Here is a 21,361-nt window from a genome sequence, read left to right on the forward strand (position 1 = left end):
CTCAGCCTCACCTCCCGCCCTGCAAAAAAATCGAAAAATACTTTCTTTCCATAGCAGTATTCCTCTGAACGCCTGATGAAAATTTACAAATCTCAGTCTTGTGAAAGCAATGCGAAAGCACATGGCTCCTTCAAATCAAATGTTTATTTCCCATGACTTTTTGGCCATATATTCCCCCCGCTCCTGGATTTAGTTAGACCCGTTGTAAAGTCTCCCCTTGCTTTTCCCGTTTTCTCCCCTGATAGCCAGTGCTTTTAACTCACATGCTTCCTGTTTCAGTTGTCTGTTCCTTAGGCAAATGCCTTTCACCCCCAGATCCCAAAGCACTTCAGTAGGAAGCTCATGATCACCAGCCCTGTTTAACACAAGGGGAAACTGAGGCACAGCCCTGGAAGTGACCTGCCTGAGGTCATGCAGCAGGTCAGTGTCAGAGCTGAGGTTTGAACTGATGTCTCTTGGATTTCAGGCTAATTGCCTGGATTCCTGATCCATCTCCTCATTAAGCAGCTTGAAAGGCTGAGTCATCATATGAGTATGTGATCTTTTGGTCATTTTGTAGGGATAGCAAAGACCTTGCACAAATACTGGAGGATTTTAGCTTCTAGACATCTGGTTTTGGAGCCAAGTCTTTCCCCTTCTCCCTCCCCTTTGGTGGTTGCCAGGAAATAATGGAGCTTTAAAGGGCTGGGGAGCTTTTTCCCCACTGTGCTCTGGCATTGCTTCATTTGGAAACTATTGAATCCTCAACCCCCACGTGTGCTGCTTGACCACTCCATGTGCTGGGTGCCTGAATGAAGGCTGGGGAGTATGTGAGAGGGAAGTGGGCAGAAGAGGACCAGGATTTCAACTCTACACAGTGTCTGGATGAAATTCCTCAAGTCAAAAAGCTGCTGGCTCATATCTTAAATGACAAGCTTATTTAAGGACGTAGCACTTGTGTGACAAAAGTAAGTCTCTAACCAGACGTAGCAACCAAAAACTGGCAACCGTTAGCCACTACTCCATCGGACAGACAGGGTTAGCCAAGGCTACTTCTGCAGAGTGTCTGTGTACAGTAACATGTGTTGATTCTCTGCAGATGAAACAGGACGTGCAGTGACAAAAATAAGTCTATCACTGTATTGGGAAAACAGACTTCGGTATAAATACCTCACTTCTGACCATATTATAATACATTTCATTACCCTTCTGGTTTTCCACTGTTTAAGTGATGGGTTTGGCTTCTTTATTGAAGGAGGTATGGGAGAAAAATGGTCCAGTTCAGTCCTGGTAGGATTTGAACCAAGGTTTGCCATTTGCTGGAGCCACTGCTGGATTTGTGGAGAAACAGGGAAACCGACTGCTAGCACTTACAACCTGTAGAATTTTGCCTGGAAAAAGGTATTTTCCAGCTGAAACTATTTGGCAAGTTGACCTAAACTTACAAATGGTTTCAATGTGGGTGGCTTGGTTTTTTTCATTTTGTTTGTTCACCCCACAAGAAATCATTTACTTCACTTTGGTTTTTACAGGTGGCGTGGGACATAGTCTCTTCCATAGCTGTACTCTCTGCTGAAGCAAGAGATAGAAAGTCTGTGTCATTACTAAGCCTTACTCAAATTTTTCATTTTTTTCAGGACGGCCACACAGTACCTACCTGCACTGATTGGCAGCTGCTAGCAGAGGACTTGGCTCTGAGAACTGTGAGCACTGAAAATGGCAAGATTCCTGGGTTTTACCCATAACCACTGTTTGATCATGCTGTTCTTCATCTCCCTGAGCCCGCTGGGCTTTGCTCAGTACGAACACTGGCCCTACCTCCCCAGTTACCCTGAGCCACCCCCACAAGTGTACCAGCCCCCCCAGAGACCAGCAAATGTTCCCAAGATCCAGCTGAGGCTTGCAGGGCAGAAGAGAAAACACAACGAAGGCAGAGTGGAGGTGTTTTACAGCGGCGAGTGGGGCACGGTGTGCGACGATGACTTCTCCATCCACGCTGCGCACGTGGTCTGCAGGGAGCTGGGCTACGTGGAGGCAGTGTCCTGGCTACCGAGCTCCAAGTATGGAAAAGGAGAAGGTAAGGTCACCCCAGAGCAGTGGCATTGTACTGGCTGTCTCTCCAACCCCCAGTAATTCTTGACTTGTCACTCAAATGTCAGATGTAGTGAGAATTCCTGCAACTGTAACTGAAACAGCTTCCTGGGAAAGCAGTGCCTCTTTAAATCAGATTAAGTAGCTTCAGTAATAGGTGATTGCTTGTTTTGACTGAAACAAGGAATGATGAGATTAAGAGCTGAAGGACCAGATTGTGGTGTGTGAACTTGGCAGGGGATGCTTGGGAGCAGCCAGCGGTGGCTAAGGGCAGAAGACTCTTCAGCAGCTAGTCAAAAGGGAAGCTGTGCCCACAAGTCTAATGTAGAGATGATCCATTTCCCTCTTCCCACTTCCCTTGCCTTGCAGTGAGTCAAACAGGGCCTCTAAACACTCCTTCCCCCTACTCGTTTTTTCCTCTCAACTGTTTAGGCTCTAAACAGACCGCCTGTGCGATGCTATGTAAATGTTTCTTTTCCCCATTAGCCTCTCTAGGAACACGTGCATCATATTCTGTGGTGCAGACCAGCCTATAAAACCCCAAAAGAGTGTGCACACTTCGTGCCCTATATTTATTTTTCATAGTATATTTATTATAATAATATTTATAATAATCCTCTTGGACACTCTCGGGCTGTTCCTGGTGGGGAAAAGCTATTTGTCCTCCCCCCAAACTGTACATCCTTTCATGCTCTTTGAAATTGTACCTGATGGATGTGTGGCTAATTGCAGATCACACCTTATTGCACCCCATTCCCAAATATGTGCTGAACAAAGACTTGGAAAGGTCAATGTGAGTTATAGCAATGAATTCTTAAAATCACAATGCTTGAGAGAGAATAGTTTTGTAACAGAATATAGCTCGACAGATCTGATTGTCGCCTTTTAATAGGCTGTTAGTTAAATGTTGACCTAAGAATAATTTTTTTCTGCAAGCACTGAAGCCTGGCACACTGTTGATGTAACCCACAGGCAGACTATTTCCACTGCAGCAGGGATAGACGTGCTGTGTGTCTGTTACTCAGCACCACTCTTAGTGCTCACACCTATAAACTTGCCCATGAAAGAGCACGCAGGCCTTAACAGTGACTTGACTGAAATGCAAAACCTCAAACATTGTCCCAAGCTGTGAATTTTGGCTCTTGGGGTAGAGCAGGAGATTTCCAAGCAAGAAGAGGCCGTGACATTTGAAAACAAACCAGAAACTGATTGCCGTGTGATTTAACAAGAGTGTTCTCTGCCCGCTGGGTAAATCCTGATGCGGAGAGCCTGTGCAGGGGGGATTGCACCTTCCTAAAAGCCACAGAGCCAGGCTTTGTGGGAGCTCTTTCTGCTCTCCCGTTTGGGGAGCGTGGCGAGGGCTGGCAGATCCATCGGCTGGTGATTAACCAGCTGAACCTCTTGGGGCTGCTGGAACCAAGCTGGGACAGCCAAGGGAAACAGCCACAGAATCTCCTCGTGGCTCCGAGGGTCGGGCAGTTCCTTGTGTCCAAAGGACGTGTTACTCTTCAGACGAGCAAAGCGTTTGGTACCCTAAAGTATGGGAGTTGCTTGTTGGCCCTTGCTCCCTGCCATTTAGGGGGCAGATTGCAGGGGAGCAGCATGTGCCCGGCACATTTCCAAAAGGAGAACGAGCCCTTTGAAAAGATGAATCTCAGAGATGCTGTTGGGTCTTTTGCTCTCAGCTGCCTTTGGGAAAACGTGACCTAAATTTTGGAGGTGACACCTATTGATTTTTTGTCTGTTCATCTTAGAAGGGAGTTCTGTGGGACCTGATTTTTTAAAAATCCTGTATATATGCATGTACACGTTCATGCTCATGTGTATACGCACAGACACTTTTTGCTGTAGGGAAAATGCTAATTACAGTCTGGAAACTGGATCTGGCAATTTGTTTTCAAAGAGCACCCAAATAACAAGAGGTTGCAATCAATAGTGGTTTGTTAAAGCTTTTGCAGAAAATCTGCTTTGAAAAGTTAGGGCATTTAATCAAAACTTTGAGCTGTCTCCTACAAGAGATTTAATGAGGACTTGATAAATGAGAAGTGATGTAAAGAGAAGCCTTAAATGATGATTTGGTGGGGATGATTAGAGGGTGGGGTCTAATCAGGCAAATCAAGGGGACCCAGTGACACTGTGTGCTCTGAAGTGGCTGTCATCAGAGGAGGTCAGTCCTCACTCTGAGCAGAGATCTGCTGCAGGCTGGTGGTTGCTTCTTGTTACCACTCAGATAAGGGAGGGGGAAGGCTGTGGGGCAGAGCAGTTTCCAGTTAGTAACTATTTGAGGAGGATCGTTGATGATCCTTAGCTTGTTTTAGCAGTAATCTCTTCCCCTGACGCAGTAAGAGCACAGCAGCCCTACTTGCTTTCAGTACAATCCAGGTTTACCCTCTTTGTGAGTCTCAGATCTGTTTTCTTTCCCCTTCAGGGAAAATTTGGATGGACAATGTCCACTGTAATGGCAAGGAGACCACCCTGGCAGCATGCACGTCCAATGGCTGGGGAGTAACTGACTGCAAACACACCGAAGACGTGGGAGTGGTCTGCAGTGAAAAGAGAATCCCTGGCTTCAAGTTTGACAACTCATTGCTTAACCAAATAGAGGTAAACATCCTTAAAACTGCAAGCTGCTCATCAGGAGCCTCTGTGGACAGGGATGCCTGCTGCTGCACGTGATAGTTATCCCAGCTGCACACAGTTAAAGCAAACTCTAGACAGTGTTCCTGGAGATGCTGGCTAAAGATGCAGCTTTCAGATTTCAATTTCAGCTGTTCAGAGCATTTATATGTATCATAAGAATTTTGAAAGATTTATTTTTTTTTTTAATAGCGTAAAATATTTCGCTCCTGTTCCACAATCGATTTTCAGAATCGAAAACTGGTTTATTATGTTTCCAATAATTTAGACAGGGCGTGTGCTGTACTCACAGATGTTACATCTGGGTGACTTTGTTGGTTCATGGTACTAAATTACCGAGTTTTCTTTCCCCTTCGTTACTGAGAGCAACTTGGAGGTCTCTGGTATAACAGGGGGGTCAGCAGGTAGGGTTGGATTTGAGGTGAATCGGGTTTACAACGATGGCTTGAAATGGGTGGATTTATAAGGAAAGGCATAAAGATATTTTTTCATGGTTTGGCTAAGCAATGATGAAGTAACCATGATAACTGTATGGAAACATCTGTGGGAATGGGGGATTAGTACTGGAAGTGATGAAAGGAGCTGAAGAGAGGAAAATGTGGGCTGGTCCCTGGGGGAAGGGTTCTGGGCTGTGACTGGGTTAGACTGCCAGGCTGAGGTTGAGACTCCTGGGGGAACGGCAGAAGCAAAATGCTTGAATCACCTTCCAGTGGAGTTGTTAGATTTCTGCAGAATAAAGAGCTGGGGGAATGCTGGGCTGGAAAGAAGTTGGGCTGAGCTCTTCGGAGAAAAGAAACGTGTTTTTTTCCTTCAGCTTTTCAGGTTGGAAAGTATTTGTGGTGACTCAGCTAACATCTCCCTTGTTTCGGACGCTCTGGTGTTTCAGTGTGAATTCAGTGGTTGCCCTTGGTCAGAATTTATCGAAAGAGCCTATCCAGTAACCACAGTCAGATCTTATTCTAAGCAGCCAGGGAATCCAGGATGTATTCTATATCACTATGTGGTTTCCACGGCTGAGTCTTGCCTTTGTTCATGATCTGAAACAATGGATGCAGTCGTCTTTATCACTTTAAAACAAAATTATTCTAGCACTTACTTCACAGCCACTGATTTAGAAAGCATCTCCCAGTATTTTCTTCTACCAGATTTTTCCATTGGAGGTTAATGCAGCGCAGTGTGCTTGACAAGGGAGGATAATATGCTCAGTCAAAGCTTTCACTGCCCTGCTGAGGCTTTAGGAAGAGCACTGTATGGGTGAGCAGGCAGCATTCAGCCCTTTCCTGGAAGGCTCCTGTGTAAGGGTGCAGATACAGGATGCAAGAGCTGAAATTCTCTTGGTTGCCTTGACCTTGCCTCGCTTGGCTAAGGAGGGAAGGGAGCCTCCCCGGAGGGATCCCAAGCTGCCTCTGTCAATGGCACAGTTGTTGTTTGGGGAACGAGACGAGATCATGGAACATCAGTGATGGCTTTGGCAGAGGCTGCTTCCCCAAAGCCACAGTGAATCCTCAGAACAGAGGCCTGGGAGAAAAGACGCTTTAGTCTAGACGGAGGTCACTTCATTCTAAGATGCTCCAGATATTAATCATAAAAGCTTTGGAGGGCTCTGCTTTTCCATTAGCTAAGCACTGGAATTTGACTAATGAGTTGAACACATTGGGTAATTGAGGGCTAGCTGGTGCTGTGTGGGGGCTTAAGCTGCACGTACAATAAGTAAAATGACTCATGAGATTGAAATGGGCCATGCAGCAGAAGCCTGACTCAGGAGAAATAGGTGTAAGAGAAGTCACACTCCCCACATCCTGGCAGCTCATGGGAGCTACGTATGGACGAAGGCATCCACTGATGTGACAAGTAACAGCACTGACAGCAGTTGCTGAGGGGTGCTGGTGAGTAAAGACACTGAACTGGTGGGGAGAAAAAGGTAAAATAGAAGAATAGCTTTATTTTATATACCTGCACTAAAGTGAGAGCTGCCAGCCTGGCTGTCCCCGTGACTTAGTCCTGGTGGTAGAAAATAAAGTCACATTCTCTAGGCAGCGGCTGCTCTCACCCCCAGCTCGACGTGTCCGTGTTTGTCTGGGTGTGCTTCTCCCTCTCCTATCGCTGCCTGAATTTTGTCAAAAACTTACTATTGCTTCTGCTCTTCAAAGCCAAGCTGATTTTTCTTATATCCCTATAAGATCACTGGCAGCAGAAAGGATTCTTTTTCTGCTGGTTTCACTGCAGCAGGATTAAGGCTAAAGGTGATGTGCTATAAATTTTTAAGATGCCATTGTGGAATTACTTTTCAGTCACAGCTAGCTGTCAAATGTTTAAGCTCTTTCCCCCTCTCAGCTTTCCTCCTCCTCTTAATCTTTGCTTTATCTCATTAGCAGCTGGCGTTGACATAGTTTGAGTCAAAGATGATGAGCGGGGTTACTCATAGGGTCATAAACTCCAAAACAGGGAGGTCAAAAGGCTTGTGTGAACGCAAGTTGAAAGTCTTTGCCCTCTCTAACATGCCTGGGAATTCTGCCTATCATACCTCACATTCACCAGAGGAAACATCATCGTTTTGTAAGCTGCTGGGTTCTTTAGTCTGTAGCCCACAGCTTGCCCAAGTGTTGTTTTCTCTTTGGAATGAGATCAGGGGTTGAGGGGCCTGAAATTTTCTACTGAGCAGCAATGCTGTGGTCAGGTCTCTCCACCAGTCCCCTGGCTTCAGCTATTGCACTAATGGAGGTAAACCAGTACAAATTTCCCACTGAAATTTCCAATGGAAGATATTTCCGTTTGCCCTTAAGCTGCTTTTAAAACCCGGCTTTACTCAAAATAGGTCTGGTTTAAGATGATGCACAGAGCTCATGTATTCAATTGCACCTTCCAGTGTTGCTTCCCCACATGAGTTAGTAACAACTGTAATGATTCCCAAATGGATCTGACTCTTTCTTTGCAAACTGATGTTTTTACGGCCAGCAGACTAGCGGGAGCCAGCGCTGACTTCAATCAGCTGTGGTGGGGTAGGAGCAGCTTTGTTCTGCTTTCCTGTTGCCAGCATTCAGGGGAAAGATGTGCTTTGTGCAGCCTGGTTAACCCATCGCCAAACCTGTGCCATCGCACTCGGATTTCCCTTGCCTGGAATAAGGAGCTCTGTGCGTTTGTGCTGCCAGGGACAGATGGATCATCTTAAATCTATTATTTAGAAAGTGTCCTCAAGACCCTTTAGTGCCAAGTTCTCTGGGGTTGCCACGTGCTGCTAAGGTTTGATGGGGAAAGTTCGTAGGTATAAGACAACATCTGACTTCATTTTGACAGGGCTCCAGCTCAGAGGGGATGTGCAAACTGACATTTGCCCAAATCTGGCCTTGCTTCCTCAAATCTGACAGGGAAAAAGTTCACACTCCTTTTAAAAGCAACGTGATAGCCCTCGAGCAGAGTTTATTTATATTGGACAATGTCCATACCTCCATTTCCCAGTTTGGAAAAGCTGCAGATAAGTAGTATAGGATGAAATTTTCCACCACCATAAACCACTTGGCTTATATATATTTATGCTCAGACAGATCTTTTCCTATCGTGGCTCATATTTTGAGGGTTATGTCATATCTCTTCCTGTCCCTGAGCCTTCCCATCCCCTGCCTGTTGGGAAGGAGCAGTGCCTGACCCTTGCTTCTGTGAGACGAGATGCCGGTCACAGGCCGAAGTGAAATGTTTCAGTCTAGGGTGAGTGATGGAGGAGCTGTGATAAGAAGATGGGAGACGGGCAGGAAGAGGTTAACTTGTAACAGGACCAGGGTTGGGGCAGGTCTGAAATCCATCAGTCTCTTGCTAAAGGGCAGAGAAGCTCCCATCATTTTTACTTGCTATTTTCCGCAGCCACCGCAGCTTTTAGCCTTGGGACTTGTTCAAAGGTTTATTTCTTGGAGGGTGATGAATGTGCAGAGCAGAACAGCCCTTTCATGGGCTGCTGCCTGGTCAGAATTAGCCTGATACCCCTTTAGCTCAGTGGCTGCATAAACACTGGAGGTTGCCCACCTTTTCAAAGTGAGAGCAGCATTTGTTCGATGCTGACGCAAGTGTAATGACATCAAGCGCATTTTTCAGAGGGGCTTTTCCCCCTCCTCTTTAAATTATGTAGGCTGAGTATGCCTGAACGGAGAGAGCAGGGCTTGTGGTTTGACTGTGTTATTGCCTGTTTGTCTCCGGGAGCATTAGGAGGAGAAAAGCAGGTACATATCCTGCTGGTATCACAGCCCCTCTCTTCCTACGGACCCCAGCTCGGTGTGCGTAAGCTGCACGCCCTGAAAGGGTTAAAAGAAAACAGTAGCTGTGCTTGGAAGTGCTGCAAGTGTATGGCTGAGCATGACTTAACCCACTAATCGAGTTAATTGCCCACAGCCCTGTGAATGGTGGGGGGCTCCAAGTTGGTGCTGAACCCGCTTGCTGTGGTCCTCCACCGAGGCATCTGCATGTCCAGCATGACAGGGCCTAAGCTGTTGTTAAAACAACACCATTGTTTAACTCGGAGCTTGATTTTGCTTGCATTTCTTCTTTTTTAGCCGCAGCCTGGAGTAAAAGCTCTGGTTTGCATACTCCAACTCACATTAGTGGCTTGATGGACAACTTTGGTCTGACCGTGATGGCAGAGCACGTTACCCACTTTATTTGTGATGGTAACTCTTGTAGGCATTACAGTGTGGCAGGCACGCTGTGAGTGGTATCTTGGGAGCTTAGAGGGAAAGAAAAGTTTAATCATGTCGGTTTTAAGTGCTTAAAGCATATCTGAGAACACAGAAACCGCTTGCTGACTGATGGAGTTTGGGAGGGACAGACAGTAAGTGTTTTAAATATATACACTGAACTGCAGTAATTCAAGCTTTGTAAAATAAAACAAGTGGAATCTGCTGCTTTAGCCAAAGATCTCTGAGCACATGGGGCCTTGGGCTGTCTCTTTGCCCCAGGTAAGCACTGTGTCTGTTCTGCAGGTGGGCAGGGGGAGCCCACAAGCCAGGTTCTAGGAGCTAAGTGACTTACCTGAAAGCGCAGCTGAGTGGAGGAAAGGAGCCGGGAGCAGAATCTGCATCTAGGCTGTCCCAAACTGCACACCTCCGTGCACTGACGTGTGATGGTGAAAGGCATAAAGAGCAGGATAAAATCAGTGCAGAAGGTGTAGTACAACTGTCAGTCGTTGCTTGTCTTGCAGCTCACAAGTGTCTGAAAGTGGTTGGGGGGGGGGGGGGTAGCGTGGACCCGCCTTAAGGTTCCTTCATACAGTGCCAAAGCCCGCAGTTTAACTGTGGGCACAGTCACAAATGTTTTTCCTAAGTCTTTACAGGATGCCAGAAGCTCTGAAATCAAAATGATTTAATGTGTGGTAACAAAAGCATGAGCAGGGAATGCTGTCCCTGCTTTTTTCAAGCAGTCCATGTGGCCACTTCGTGTTGTCCAAACACAGCCCAGGCCCACCTGCAACTGCCTTACTGGGTTGACCAGCAATTTTGAGACCACAGTAACTAACTCCTACCCTTAATATATTACTTAAATAAGTGCACGGTAGGTTCGGGTTTTTTTAAACTATCCCCCAAAACTTCCTTAATAAAATATTTATTGTCCACCCTCTTCCTCTGTGTGCACACACACAGAGGCTTCAAATAGGACGTACTCTAAATATATCAAATTGCTGCAGCCATTACAAGTTCAAAATAGATCTGGTACCTGAGACTAGACTGTAGCTTTGGCCAGACGGTGGGCAGACAAGGTCTAGCTAAACATACCAGGCTGTGCTGCTATTTCTGTCCTCCTCATTCCTTCTGGGTGTATGTGAAGCATTAAAAAAAAAAAAAAACCAAACACCTCACTTCAAAGCTCAGTGGCTCAAAGGCCCCGGTTATGCCAGATTAAAAGTGGGTTGAACTATATTGTCCAAGTTTCTTAACTGGTGGGAAAGGGTGCTGCTAAGGCCTGCTCAGGAGATTTCAGTTAAACTGGGCTTTGTGGGTGAGGCCATAAAAAAATGCTCCTGTAAACTGAGCTGCTTCTGACTGGAAGGTGTAAGGAGGTGAGGAGGACGGGGTCGTTGTTTGTGGCTTGGCACACGGATCTTCCTCTTATCCAGCTTTTTGCCACCCAGATCAGTGGAGACTCTCCATACTGTGGGCAGCTGCAGCTGAGGTCACCACCATCTCGGACATGAGCTCTGTCTCAGCTGTCTAGTTCTCAAGAATGTTTGACAATAAAAGGTTTATTTGCCTGTTTGTTATGACAACAGTGTTTTAATTTCTTTCCCCTTGGTGTAAATGTTTACTTCTCTAAACATAAGCCCATGTGTAACAAATGCTGATGCTTTCTGTGTCTACAAGGGGTCTTTAGCGTCTCTTCTGGGGCTAACTCCAGACAAATATTAATTAAGCTGCCATTGGGGTAAGCCACCATGCTTCTTTAGTGCTACAATTTTAAAGTGTGTGAAATAGTTTCCAACTTCTTGCCTCAGTGGTTTCTTTGCGATGGTTTGTGGCATGTCAGGGTGCTGGCTTTGCTGGGCAGAGAGCTGGTGCTGAGCTATGGAACTGGCAGGGCTGAGAAAGCACCAAGGCTGATACTGGCTCGCTGCAGCTCCTCGGGGGAACAGTTCACCTGTTTGTCTCCTTGCACCGACTGTATCCAGGGCCCAAGTTGTTGTGCTGGATGTGATGCCATTTCTCTCTTACACAAGGCGATAGTTAACGCAGCCTGAGAACAGAGTATGATCTTGTTCTGTTCCGCAGTGCAGAGGTCAGGTAATAAATCTGGCTAGCTTGCAGCATCTGATCCAGATTGTCTTTAAAATAGCTCAGTAAAAAGGAAATGGAGAATGTAAAAGCTTTGCTCATCAAGAAACCCTCGGGCTGTGATGTGTACAGAACAGAGCAGCGTCCCGTCCTAAGCTGAGCCTCCCACCAGTGTCAAAGTTTCACCCGGGTTCAGTGCTCCTGCCTCTTCTCGTTGGCTTCTGTCACCAGTGTTTCTTTTCTGGGGTGCTTTTCCTTAGCCTGCTTTGCACGGGCAGTCATGAGGCTGCCACTGAAGCATTTCAGGGCTTAGCAAAGGCCTCAGCTTTTGTCATTTATAATTGTTGTATTTACTCCTGGACCCTAATCCTGAATTGCACTCTCAGCCCTTGCCCTTTTATACTGCACAAATCCAGAACAAAAAGTGCTTGCAGTCCAATACAGCATAACGTTCCCAGGGGACTGCTGTCCCCCAGAGGCAACCCATCTTTGTCTTGCAGCATCTATTTCACCATGTTTATTTAACAGCTGGGACCGTGTTAGTGACTCAGAGGCACAGCTCCAGATGTTTAACTGAAAACAGATTCCGCCCATTCCTATGTATGTGAAGAGAGAGCTTTCTAAAAAAGTCATCTTCAGGGGAAAACACTTGGTAGCTGAGACTTCAGTGGAAGTAAGTGAAGGGTCTAAATACAGCAGAGAAGATGCCTCTGGGATGAAAAAAATCTCTGTGGAAAGATTTCATGTTATGTTCTTAATTTGAAAAAAAAATCAATTATTGTCCAAGATGCAGCCTTAATGTCTTGGTGTTTGGGAAGCCAAGAAATCCTGGAACTCCACTGTAAATGAAAAATGATGATACAAATAGGTTTCTGCATCTAAGGAGCAGTGGGATAGGTCAGGCATAAGGAAGGAAAGAGCAGTTTGAGAGGATCTCGGGGAATCTTAAAGCAGGAGAGCAATGAACATGGCTTAGCCAGAGACGGAGATAGCACACAGGCTCCTTGCATTTGCTAAATCGAGGATCTGTGGTAAGAAGGGCACCTCTGCCCAAGCTGTTTGTACAATCACCTCGTGACCAGGGAGCTGCCAGAGCCAGTACTGGACCCATCTTGCTCTACAATCCTTAGCATCACTCATGGTGATGGTTTGGGTTTGTTTTTTTTTTAAAAATAAAATACAGAGAAGCAAAATTTCATTGCAGTTACCTTTCTGTCTGCATTTGGAGCAGTTTGTGTGGCCGCAGGGGAGACACACACAGCCATAGCTGTTCAGACCTGCCTGCCCCGTGCAGTTCTCTACCTGGTTTCTTAATGTCGTTGCTGAGCATGTGGGAGTGTGTTTACAGTGAGTGTTGAGATGCTCTGTTCCAAAGAGCCCCTCTGAAAACCCCAGCTGCTGTGGCTTTGCTTTCAGCCAGGAGCCAGTGAGGCAGAACCAGGGGAGTGTCTGCAGTCTGCCAAGTAGCAGTCGGGTTTCTAGGAATGGGATCTCCTCCCTGTATCAATCCCTGGGCATCCTCAGGGCTGTTGTAAGAAGGGGGTATCGCTGAGCTGGGGCAGCAGAGGAGGACACAAACGTGCTGTCCTGGGCATAACTGTTCTGCCAACACAAAGCAGATGGCAAAAGTTTGAAAGAAAACGTTATGAAAGTTGTGTCAGTTTTTGCAATCAGATCCGAAGCCATGGGGAAGCATTTGGTTCAGAGAGTGGAAACAAAAGCAGCAGAGGCTCATGTGAAAACTTTTTGAGCCAGGAATCCTTTTGTGAAAGGATTTCACAAAAACAAACCCCTTTCTTTCTGCTGTCTCCGGGCAGGCCCCGGCTTTCTGAAGCTGAGATTCATGAGTTTTGTAACAGAGCGCAGCGTGTTGGCTTGCGGGGGCTTTTGTGTCCGGGGCTGAGGAGGGGCAGCAGTGTGGGCCTTGGCCATGGCTCTCGGCGAAAAAAGGAGCAGGGTGGAGGGGAATATGGCCCAACCCAAAATAGCTTGACACTTTTCCTTTTTTTCTCCTTGTTTTTATACTAATTTGTACTGTAGTCATGTTGGATGTCCCAACCGAAATCACATCTTTGCTTTGGGCAAATATGGATGTGGAGCTCTTGCTGCAGAGGCTTTGAGATTCAGGGTAGGTGAGATGGGCTTAGCATTGTCTTCCCTTTCCAGAAGAGGCGAGGAAGCGTGAGCAAGAGGCCAGAGGTGACAGCGAGGAGGTGGGGGGGTGAGTTTGTGGCTGAAATCACACAGGAGATTTGTGGCAGAACTGAGCAGGATCTCTTCAATCTCAGAGTTATTTTAGCTTGATCCGATTCTTATATCACTGTATGCAGTCAAGTGGCTCCAGTGAAAAGCAGGTTGATGTGGAAGCCAGAGTGTTGAATCTAGGAATAGATGTGCTACACTTCCTCCCCCTGCCCTCCATACCCAGCTTTCTGTTTCTTCACACCTTTCAAGGCTAAGGAGGCTTAAGCAGGAGAAAAATGCCTAGAATTTCTTATTGCTTGTGTGCATGCTGCCTTAATGGAGTTTGTCCATGTCAGAAATGATGTTTTTGATGAAAGCGAAGCTGTGGCTTGACGAGTGAGGCCGGTAGTGATGGAGCAGAGCTGCAAACTCCACGCATGGGGTCAGCCACACAATACACGTCGTCCTCTGAACTAGCAGTGTTCTGGGGAGCAGAAGGCAAAGGCAAGAGCTGATTCAGCCTCAAGGATGTGGGTGGGATTGTTTCATAAGCAAAGGAGAAGTTGGAGAGCCAGGTCTGAATGATACTAGTAGCTGAACTCTAAGACTTGGGAGTTTGAGGGGGGGAAGGCAAAGGGCTGGCACATGCATCTTCACAGCTGTTGGCCTGAATAGGTGGAAATTTCGCAAGGCTCACTGAGAAGGTGAGGACTATTCTGCATGAGCCATGAGAGTTAACTCCTTCTGGCTTTGGTTTCTTCTCTTGCTTTGTGGCTAAAAATCCCCAGCAGCATTTTTCCCTTGTATCAAGGAAGCTGAGCTGTGCGTTTGTGCGTGGTTTTCTCCCTTCCTTCCTGCTTTGCATTCCTCAACCTCAGACCGAGCAAACCATGTCCCGCTGGCTTTGGGGCTTGGGCCTCTATTTTCCTGCCTATAATTTGGGGTGAAGTCAACCCAGTTTTATTTCCTAGAGGTAATATTGGTGAGTGACTGCTTGGCTCCTGAAATATTGTTGAAAGCTTTACTTTATGGTTGATGCTCAGGGTGGGAGCTTGCCAGATGTGCAGTCAGCTTCTGAGGTGGTTGCAGATACTTGCTTTGTGATCCTCAGATATCCTCCAGAGGATTTACCAGCCTGCCCCGTACCTTCAGCGTATGGCTCTAATGTGAGCACAAGTAGAGCTTTCAGAGATGAGGTTTCCTTGTGGCTATGACAGCTTGTTGTAGGCGTTTGTGTCCACGTGTACATGAAGTATGGAGAGGGTGATTTTTAAAAGTCTGCTCTAGCTATTAAGTATTGTTTGCTTCTGATTTTCATGTGGAGTCTGTTTTCACCATTAGCCCAGCTGGTTTACACGTTGCTGTTGGAAGATAAAATATATCTGCCTGTATTTGCATTATCGAATACTCCCAGTGTAACAAAAACTCTGCGGTGAAAGGAAACGATTCAATTCTGCAAAGAGTAACCAGGAGAAATCTCTTAGTGGCCCTTTCTCTCTGAGAAACCTATCAGTATACTTATTTTGATCCTTTGTTCTTTAATCTACCGATATACAGCTGAGGTCTCCAGCATGTTGAATTCTCAGACGTTTTGCTGTTTGTTCAGGCTCGGTGCAAACCCTTGAGTAGCTAGATCAATAATTCTCTAAAGCTGCTCTCTGTGAGCAGAAAGGGGACTGGATGTGGGTTGGTTTTGCTCCCAGACAGATCATGAAAATGTCATTGCATGCTGGTCTGCTATAGCTATCTGAGGATTGAAATACCCTCGAGGGAATTAAATGATAGCTTATTTCTTGCTAGTTTGCTCACTTTTTCTTCCCCCCCCCCTTCTGTGGCAAATACAGGAAAAAAACCAACATGTTAGAAGAGTTGGATTTGCTAAACAGAATCCCAGGTCAGAACAGGATTTTTTTTTTTGTGTCTATATCAACATCTCTGGAGGAAGAGAGATGTGTCGTGGGACCTTTGTACCAGAGCCTGCAGTGCCAGAGCTATCATGCTGGCTCCGACCTTGTTTTTTTTCAAGTCCAAGTGCGAGCCATTCAATTTCCACCTTATTTTTCACTTCTGTATAAAATGACCAGCAAGGACAACCCAGTCCAAGCAGTGAGGGGAACAGACGTGTCCAAACACAAAGCCTGGGAGTCGGAAATGAAGGCACTTCCATCCTAGACGGGGTCCCAGGTACCCCGGGATCCTTTACTGGGAATCCCACATCGCTGCTCCTGCAGCTGTCAGAGCTCCTGAGGTAATTGCACAAATAACAGGCAAATCATCAGGTCCCTAACAGCATTCCCAAGCTTTGCTTTTTTTTTTTCAAGAGTTTTAATTTTTTTGCAACTTTGTGACTTTTTTTTTTTTTTTTCCCCCTCTCCGTTTCTGACTCAGCGGGCTTGTTTCTTTCTTTGCCTGTTGTTCTGATATCATAAATCCCAGCAAGGAATTCTCAAATCCATCCAGGGTTTTTGAACATAAAAACATACCCTCTGGCTTGGAAAGTCTGTGAGATACAGATGCTCGGAACTGCAGGAATACAGCCGGGAAGAGTTGCAGCGCGTTGCCCCGTTCAGATGTTCTTTCCTCAGCATCTGTTATTGGCAGCTGTCAGAGACTGGCTGCGTGTCTTTGTTTTTGTGCAACACAGCTCCTGCTAGGTCGGTGGAGCAGGAGGAAGAAAAAAACCCCAAATGTGCTCATCAGAATGTGAGTGTTTTGGTGCTGGAGGTGTGGCTGATGTTCCCTGCTGCAGGAGGGATCTTCACGTGGAGGTTAGAGTTGGGACCTCAGGATATTGGGGTGCGATTTCCTGCCCTTGTCACCTTTGGAAAAGCAGTTTGCTCTTTCTGCACCATATTTCTCAATCTGCAAAGGGAGACAGAATCATGGCTTTTGGGCCCCTCACCCCAAAAAGGCCATTGAATGACTCGAACGTGGCCAGAGAAGGGCAACGGAGCTGGGGCAGGGTCTGGAGCACAGGTCTGCTGGGGAGCGGCTGGGGGAACTGGGGGGGTTCAGTCTGGAGAAGAGGAGGCTGAGGGGAGACCTCCTGGCCCTCTGCAACTCCCTGCCAGGAGGGGGCAGAGAGGGGGGATGAGTCTCTGGAGCCAAGGAGCCAGCGCCAGGCCCCGAGGGAATGGCCTCAAGCTGCCCAGGGCAGGGTCAGGCTGGCTCTGAGGAAGGATTTCTGTGCAGAAGGGGCTGTTGGGCGTTGGAATGGGCTGCCCAGGGCAGGGGGGAGTCCCCGGGATCCCTGGAGGGGTTGAAGAGTTGGGCTGAGCCAGCGCTGAGGGATCTGGGGGAGTTGGGAACGGTCAGGGGGAGGGTCATGGCTGGGCTGGAGGAGCTGCAAGGGCTTTTCCAACCTGGACGATTCTGGGATTCTTTCTCCCATCCTTTGAGTCCCCTGTTTACCTTGGAGGCTTTCCAATTTTGTCACCACCTTCCATCCCTGTGAAGACCTCTGGGGCAGCGATGAGAGTAGCGATGTATTAACGATGACGAATCGGTGCAACGTGGGAATAAGGGTTCAGCAGCTCGGTGGTGGAAGCATCAGACAGATGTTTCACATCTGGAACAGCACTCTGCACCATTCAAATGGGGCCAGCAACTGCTGTTGTGCAGCTTCCTCCCAATACACAGGCATCTTGAACATCGTTCCTCAATGTGAAATCACACTTTGTTCTCAACGCTGCTCCTCTCCGTCGTGCCGAGGACCAGTCTAAATTGAAGTAAAATGGAAGTGGCTGTCAGTGAAAACCACGGGTGGATTTTAGCATGTTGCTGATGTAGAGTCTAGTCAGGGAAAATGTTCCGTTTCGGTTACTTTAATATGCAGTAGGGCCGATTCTGACGTAACTACATGTAGCAAACATACTTAGAGCTTTATATAGGGTGGATATATCCTGCAGTCACAGACAGAAAAACTCACTTAGGCTGTCTCACCCACTTTCTCAGCTGTCAATGCAAATTTCCTCCTTAGTTACTATCTTTTCATGTGCTTTTCCAGTGTAATTTTAAGCTTTGGCACTCTGTCCTTTTAATAGGCTTTTATTAAAAACACTTTTAGATCTTCAGTCAAAGTTATTTCCAAATGGATTGAAGGCTTTGATTACCACTTGGTTCTTGGCAAAGAAACTAAAGCAAGGTAGGGGGAGCAGAGAAACAAGGTGCTCTCTCAGACAGCAGTGGCCTGTAGCTCCAGGTAAACATGCTTTCTCCATCAAGTAAAGAGCTGGAAACATTTCATAAACTGCACCAGGGGAAAAGTGAGCTGCAGGCTTTGGAAACCAGCCTGGGGAGGCCTTCAGTGCACAGAGGCTTTCCTGACAGCACGGGATCAAACACTGTGCACTGTTTCAAGAGAATCTGTCAAATTCAGGAGAAACCCTTTGTATTGTAAATGGACTTCCCAGACTCCATAGTAGGTGATGAGTTTACTCTTGCATCAGACCCTTTGAGCACCTTAAAGTGTCTCAGATGTAACAAACTTGGATGTTGTTGTGGTTATTTTTTTCTTCTTGAAGGGCTATAAGGGCTTTCAAAACCTAAGCCCAGACTGTGAACCCTGTGGAAGTAGCACTGTCCTACTGGGTAAATCACAAGGTCCTGTTTTCTGGGGTCACAGGGGGTGTCTCGTGGATGCTCCAGCCAAATTGCTGGAGGGCTGAATTCCTGCAGGTGAAGGTGAGAGGAGGAATCAGTGATCTGGTTTGCTGAAAAACGTGGTGGTAAATGTAGACAAATAAAAGACAAAAAAAAAAAAAAAAAAAAAAGGAGGTGAGTGGTTAAGGGGGGGAAAAGTAAAGGTGGGGGGAGAAAAAGCCTTAAGTGACTTGCCCAAGGTGCTGTGGCAGAGCAGCAGCAGAGGTGTGGGTGAGGAGGAGACGCCTGCTCCTGCTCCTGCCCCAGCAGGCTCTTTCTCTCCAGTTGGTTTCCCTTTGCCCGGGCTCTGGAGCTGCATCAGTGTTGGGGAAGCATGTGGGGAATGGAAGGGCCACGTGGAACTGGCAGGACTCTGCACGCCCCACTTTGAGCTCCCCGCCTTCCGAACCTCTGTGTGCTGCTGATCAGGAACCAGAGGTCCGTTCCTCTTTAAAGCTCTCGGCGTTTTTCTTTTCCAAGTGATTGAATTTGAGCGAGGGGAGGGGAGGATTCCTCAGTTCTGATGTAACTGTTAGCAGAACCACGTGGTTTTATACATTTTTTTGACAAGAAAAGGTCTCCTGGAAGCAAGTCATAAAATTTTCAGTAGCTCTTTTGTAATTGCTTGCCACAGCGGATATTTTCCAGTCAGCCTTTGCTTTTGGGCTTGGGTCCCTGCGAGGTTGGTTTGTGCAGTGCCCTCACGTAGGCTCCAAATGTGAAATCCATTCAACCTTCATGACTCATTTGCTGTCCCAAGTAACGCTTCAGCGGGAGGAGGGACCCGGCTTGGGGAAGCGCTGAAATGCCGGTGTCAGCACATCGGGGGCCCAAGCTTTCCCAGGTGGGGAAGGGCTGCCCAGTAGCTTGAGGAGAGCCCCCCACCCTCGTCCTGGCCTTCCCTGCCAGGGCTCCTGCTTCCCTGCACCCTTGCCAGCATGAAGGTGGCTCTAGCAAAGCTGAGCTTCGTTCACTTCCATAGTAGCTGAGACTAAATGAAGGTCGTTGTGCTTCTGAAACAAGCACTTCAATCAACTTAAGGAACAAAGGAGATTTGTTACATAGCCATTTGTAAAATAATGTGTTTTTTTTAAAAAAAAAAAAAAAAAACAAAAAAAAGAAAAAGCATCCTCCTTTGGAGGATGGATTTGCACAAGGTGGGAAGGTTTGTTTGCTTCCCCGTTGTGTCTTTCCCTAAACAGCTCTTCCCTTCAACCTCTCTCTGTTCAGGCCCGAACAGAACTGGTTTTTGTTTTCCACCTCAGAGCTACGCAACCAGTTTCCTTACAGGCCAGCACCATTCGTGTTTCTTTTACCCTTACAGAACATGAACATCCAGGTGGAAGATGTAAGGATCCGTGCCATCCTGGCCACCTACCGCAAGCGGGTGCCTGTCACGGAGGGTTACGTGGAGGTGAAAGACGAAGGGACCTGGAAGCAGATCTGCGACAAGCACTGGACCATGAAAAATTCCCGAGTTGTCTGTGGCATGTTTGGATTTCCGAGCGAGAGGAAATACAACACCAACGTCTACAAGTAAGAGCAGAGCTTTGTAGGAGACACAAGCATGTTTCATTGAACACTTGGGGCCTTGTTCGAAAATGCAAATTGTCAAATGACACTGGAGACCTTGAGGTAGAAAAAGCTCCAACTGCTTCATTCCTTCAGATCAGATTTTCCTTCTGTGTAAATATTTGAAATGTCAAGCATTTCCGTGTGCAGACAGGGGAGTCGTTTGATCCTCACTGTTCTGGCTGAAGACCTAGTGCACTATCAGTTGTAGTATTTGATAGTTCCTATAATAGGAGATGTAAACAGTTGGCCCAAGAAATTTTATTTTTTTTTTTACCAGCTATAGGATAGCTATTTCCTCCACCAGTGATAAGTCCTGTGTTGTGTGCAGGGGATGGATGGATGTGAACAAACTGATCACAATCTCCCAGTAAACCCGTCACCTGCAAGAAAAATCTAACAGCTTCCCTCTTCCCTCTGCAGAAAGCCAGCTGTAGGATCAGACCTGCTATGTGCTGAAAGCTCCAACCAAATAATCTTGGAATAAAACTGGCCTTTGTTGTGCTCAGTTGCCCACGTCCCTCCTTCCCGCTGCTGCATGCAGTTCCTGGTCTCACACCTCTCATGACATGTTTACCCACGTTCTCCAGCTGCTCTGGCTCTCGTGGGGGCTCACCGTCTGGGGTTGGTGGGTGTCCAGCTGCCAAGTCACCCACAAAGGAACAGTCTGCCCAGGGGAATAGTTCCCAGTAAATGTCCCATTGTTGTTAATCCCAGTTCAGCTCCTTTGGCACTGGAAATTCCTCAGGGTCCCGGGCGGGAAGAGCTGCCAGCCATCTCCAGCTGCACGACTTGCTCAGTCTGTTAAAACCTTCTCTGAGCTGAGTGCTGAGCTGACAATGTCAGTGGTGCATCCAGGCTGCTCCTTCCCAGCGCTGCTCCTGCCTCGGCCTCTGAGCTGGTGCTTCTAGAAGGATGCAGTTTGGGGCAGTTGTGATTTCGGTGCTGCTTTTTCATCCTATAATGGTAAATTGCTTTAAAATGAGGAAAGAAAATAATGATCCATAGGGAGCATGTTGTGTCTTCCAGAGCTGCAAGCTGATGGGTTTAGGCTGCGTTTCCTGTTTCTTGAAAGCCAGGAGCTCTGGTCTCTTTTGTTGTCATTGCTTCAGTTTGTGTTTTGTCACCAGCCTTCATCACAGACGTGGTTCTTCCTACACTGTTCCCCAGAAATAACACCCTAAAGCAGATGCAAAATAGTTCAAGTGAAATTCTGTCTTGTTTCTTTCCTACACTGTGACCTATGGAGTGGGAAAGCATCAACTGCTTAGGGGGAGAACTGAATTCTCCAGGCAGGAGTTGTGGTTTTCCTGCCTGCTCCTTTTGGCCTGTGCCATTGCTATTTCTGAAAGCTCCCTCTGGAACTGGCTGGCCACGTTTCATTTCTTTCATTAGCAAGATCGTGATCAATTGAAGAGGTCCTTGGGTTGGAATAGCGTAAAGCCACATAGCAGCACAAAGAATATAAAATAAATATCCCAAGTGGAAGTCTGTTTTCAGGCTTCCCAGGG

General features: G+C 47.0%; 1 protein-coding gene across 1 annotated transcript in view; it reads left to right on the plus strand.

The window, feature by feature from the left end:
- Positions 1 to 1,695: 1,695 nt before the first annotated feature.
- The window catches only part of LOXL2 (lysyl oxidase like 2), a 42,248-nt gene continuing 22,582 nt past the window's right edge, over positions 1,696 to 21,361 (plus strand). The window contains exons 1-3 of the mRNA XM_074928433.1: positions 1,696 to 2,056; positions 4,499 to 4,674; positions 19,603 to 19,814. Of these exons, the coding sequence (XP_074784534.1) occupies positions 1,696 to 2,056; positions 4,499 to 4,674; positions 19,603 to 19,814 (749 nt within the window). The remainder of the gene's footprint in view (positions 2,057 to 4,498; positions 4,675 to 19,602; positions 19,815 to 21,361) is intronic.

Source organism: Athene noctua, chromosome 28, assembly GCF_965140245.1.
Source record: "Athene noctua chromosome 28, bAthNoc1.hap1.1, whole genome shotgun sequence".
Taxonomy (NCBI): Eukaryota; Metazoa; Chordata; class Aves; order Strigiformes; family Strigidae; genus Athene; species Athene noctua.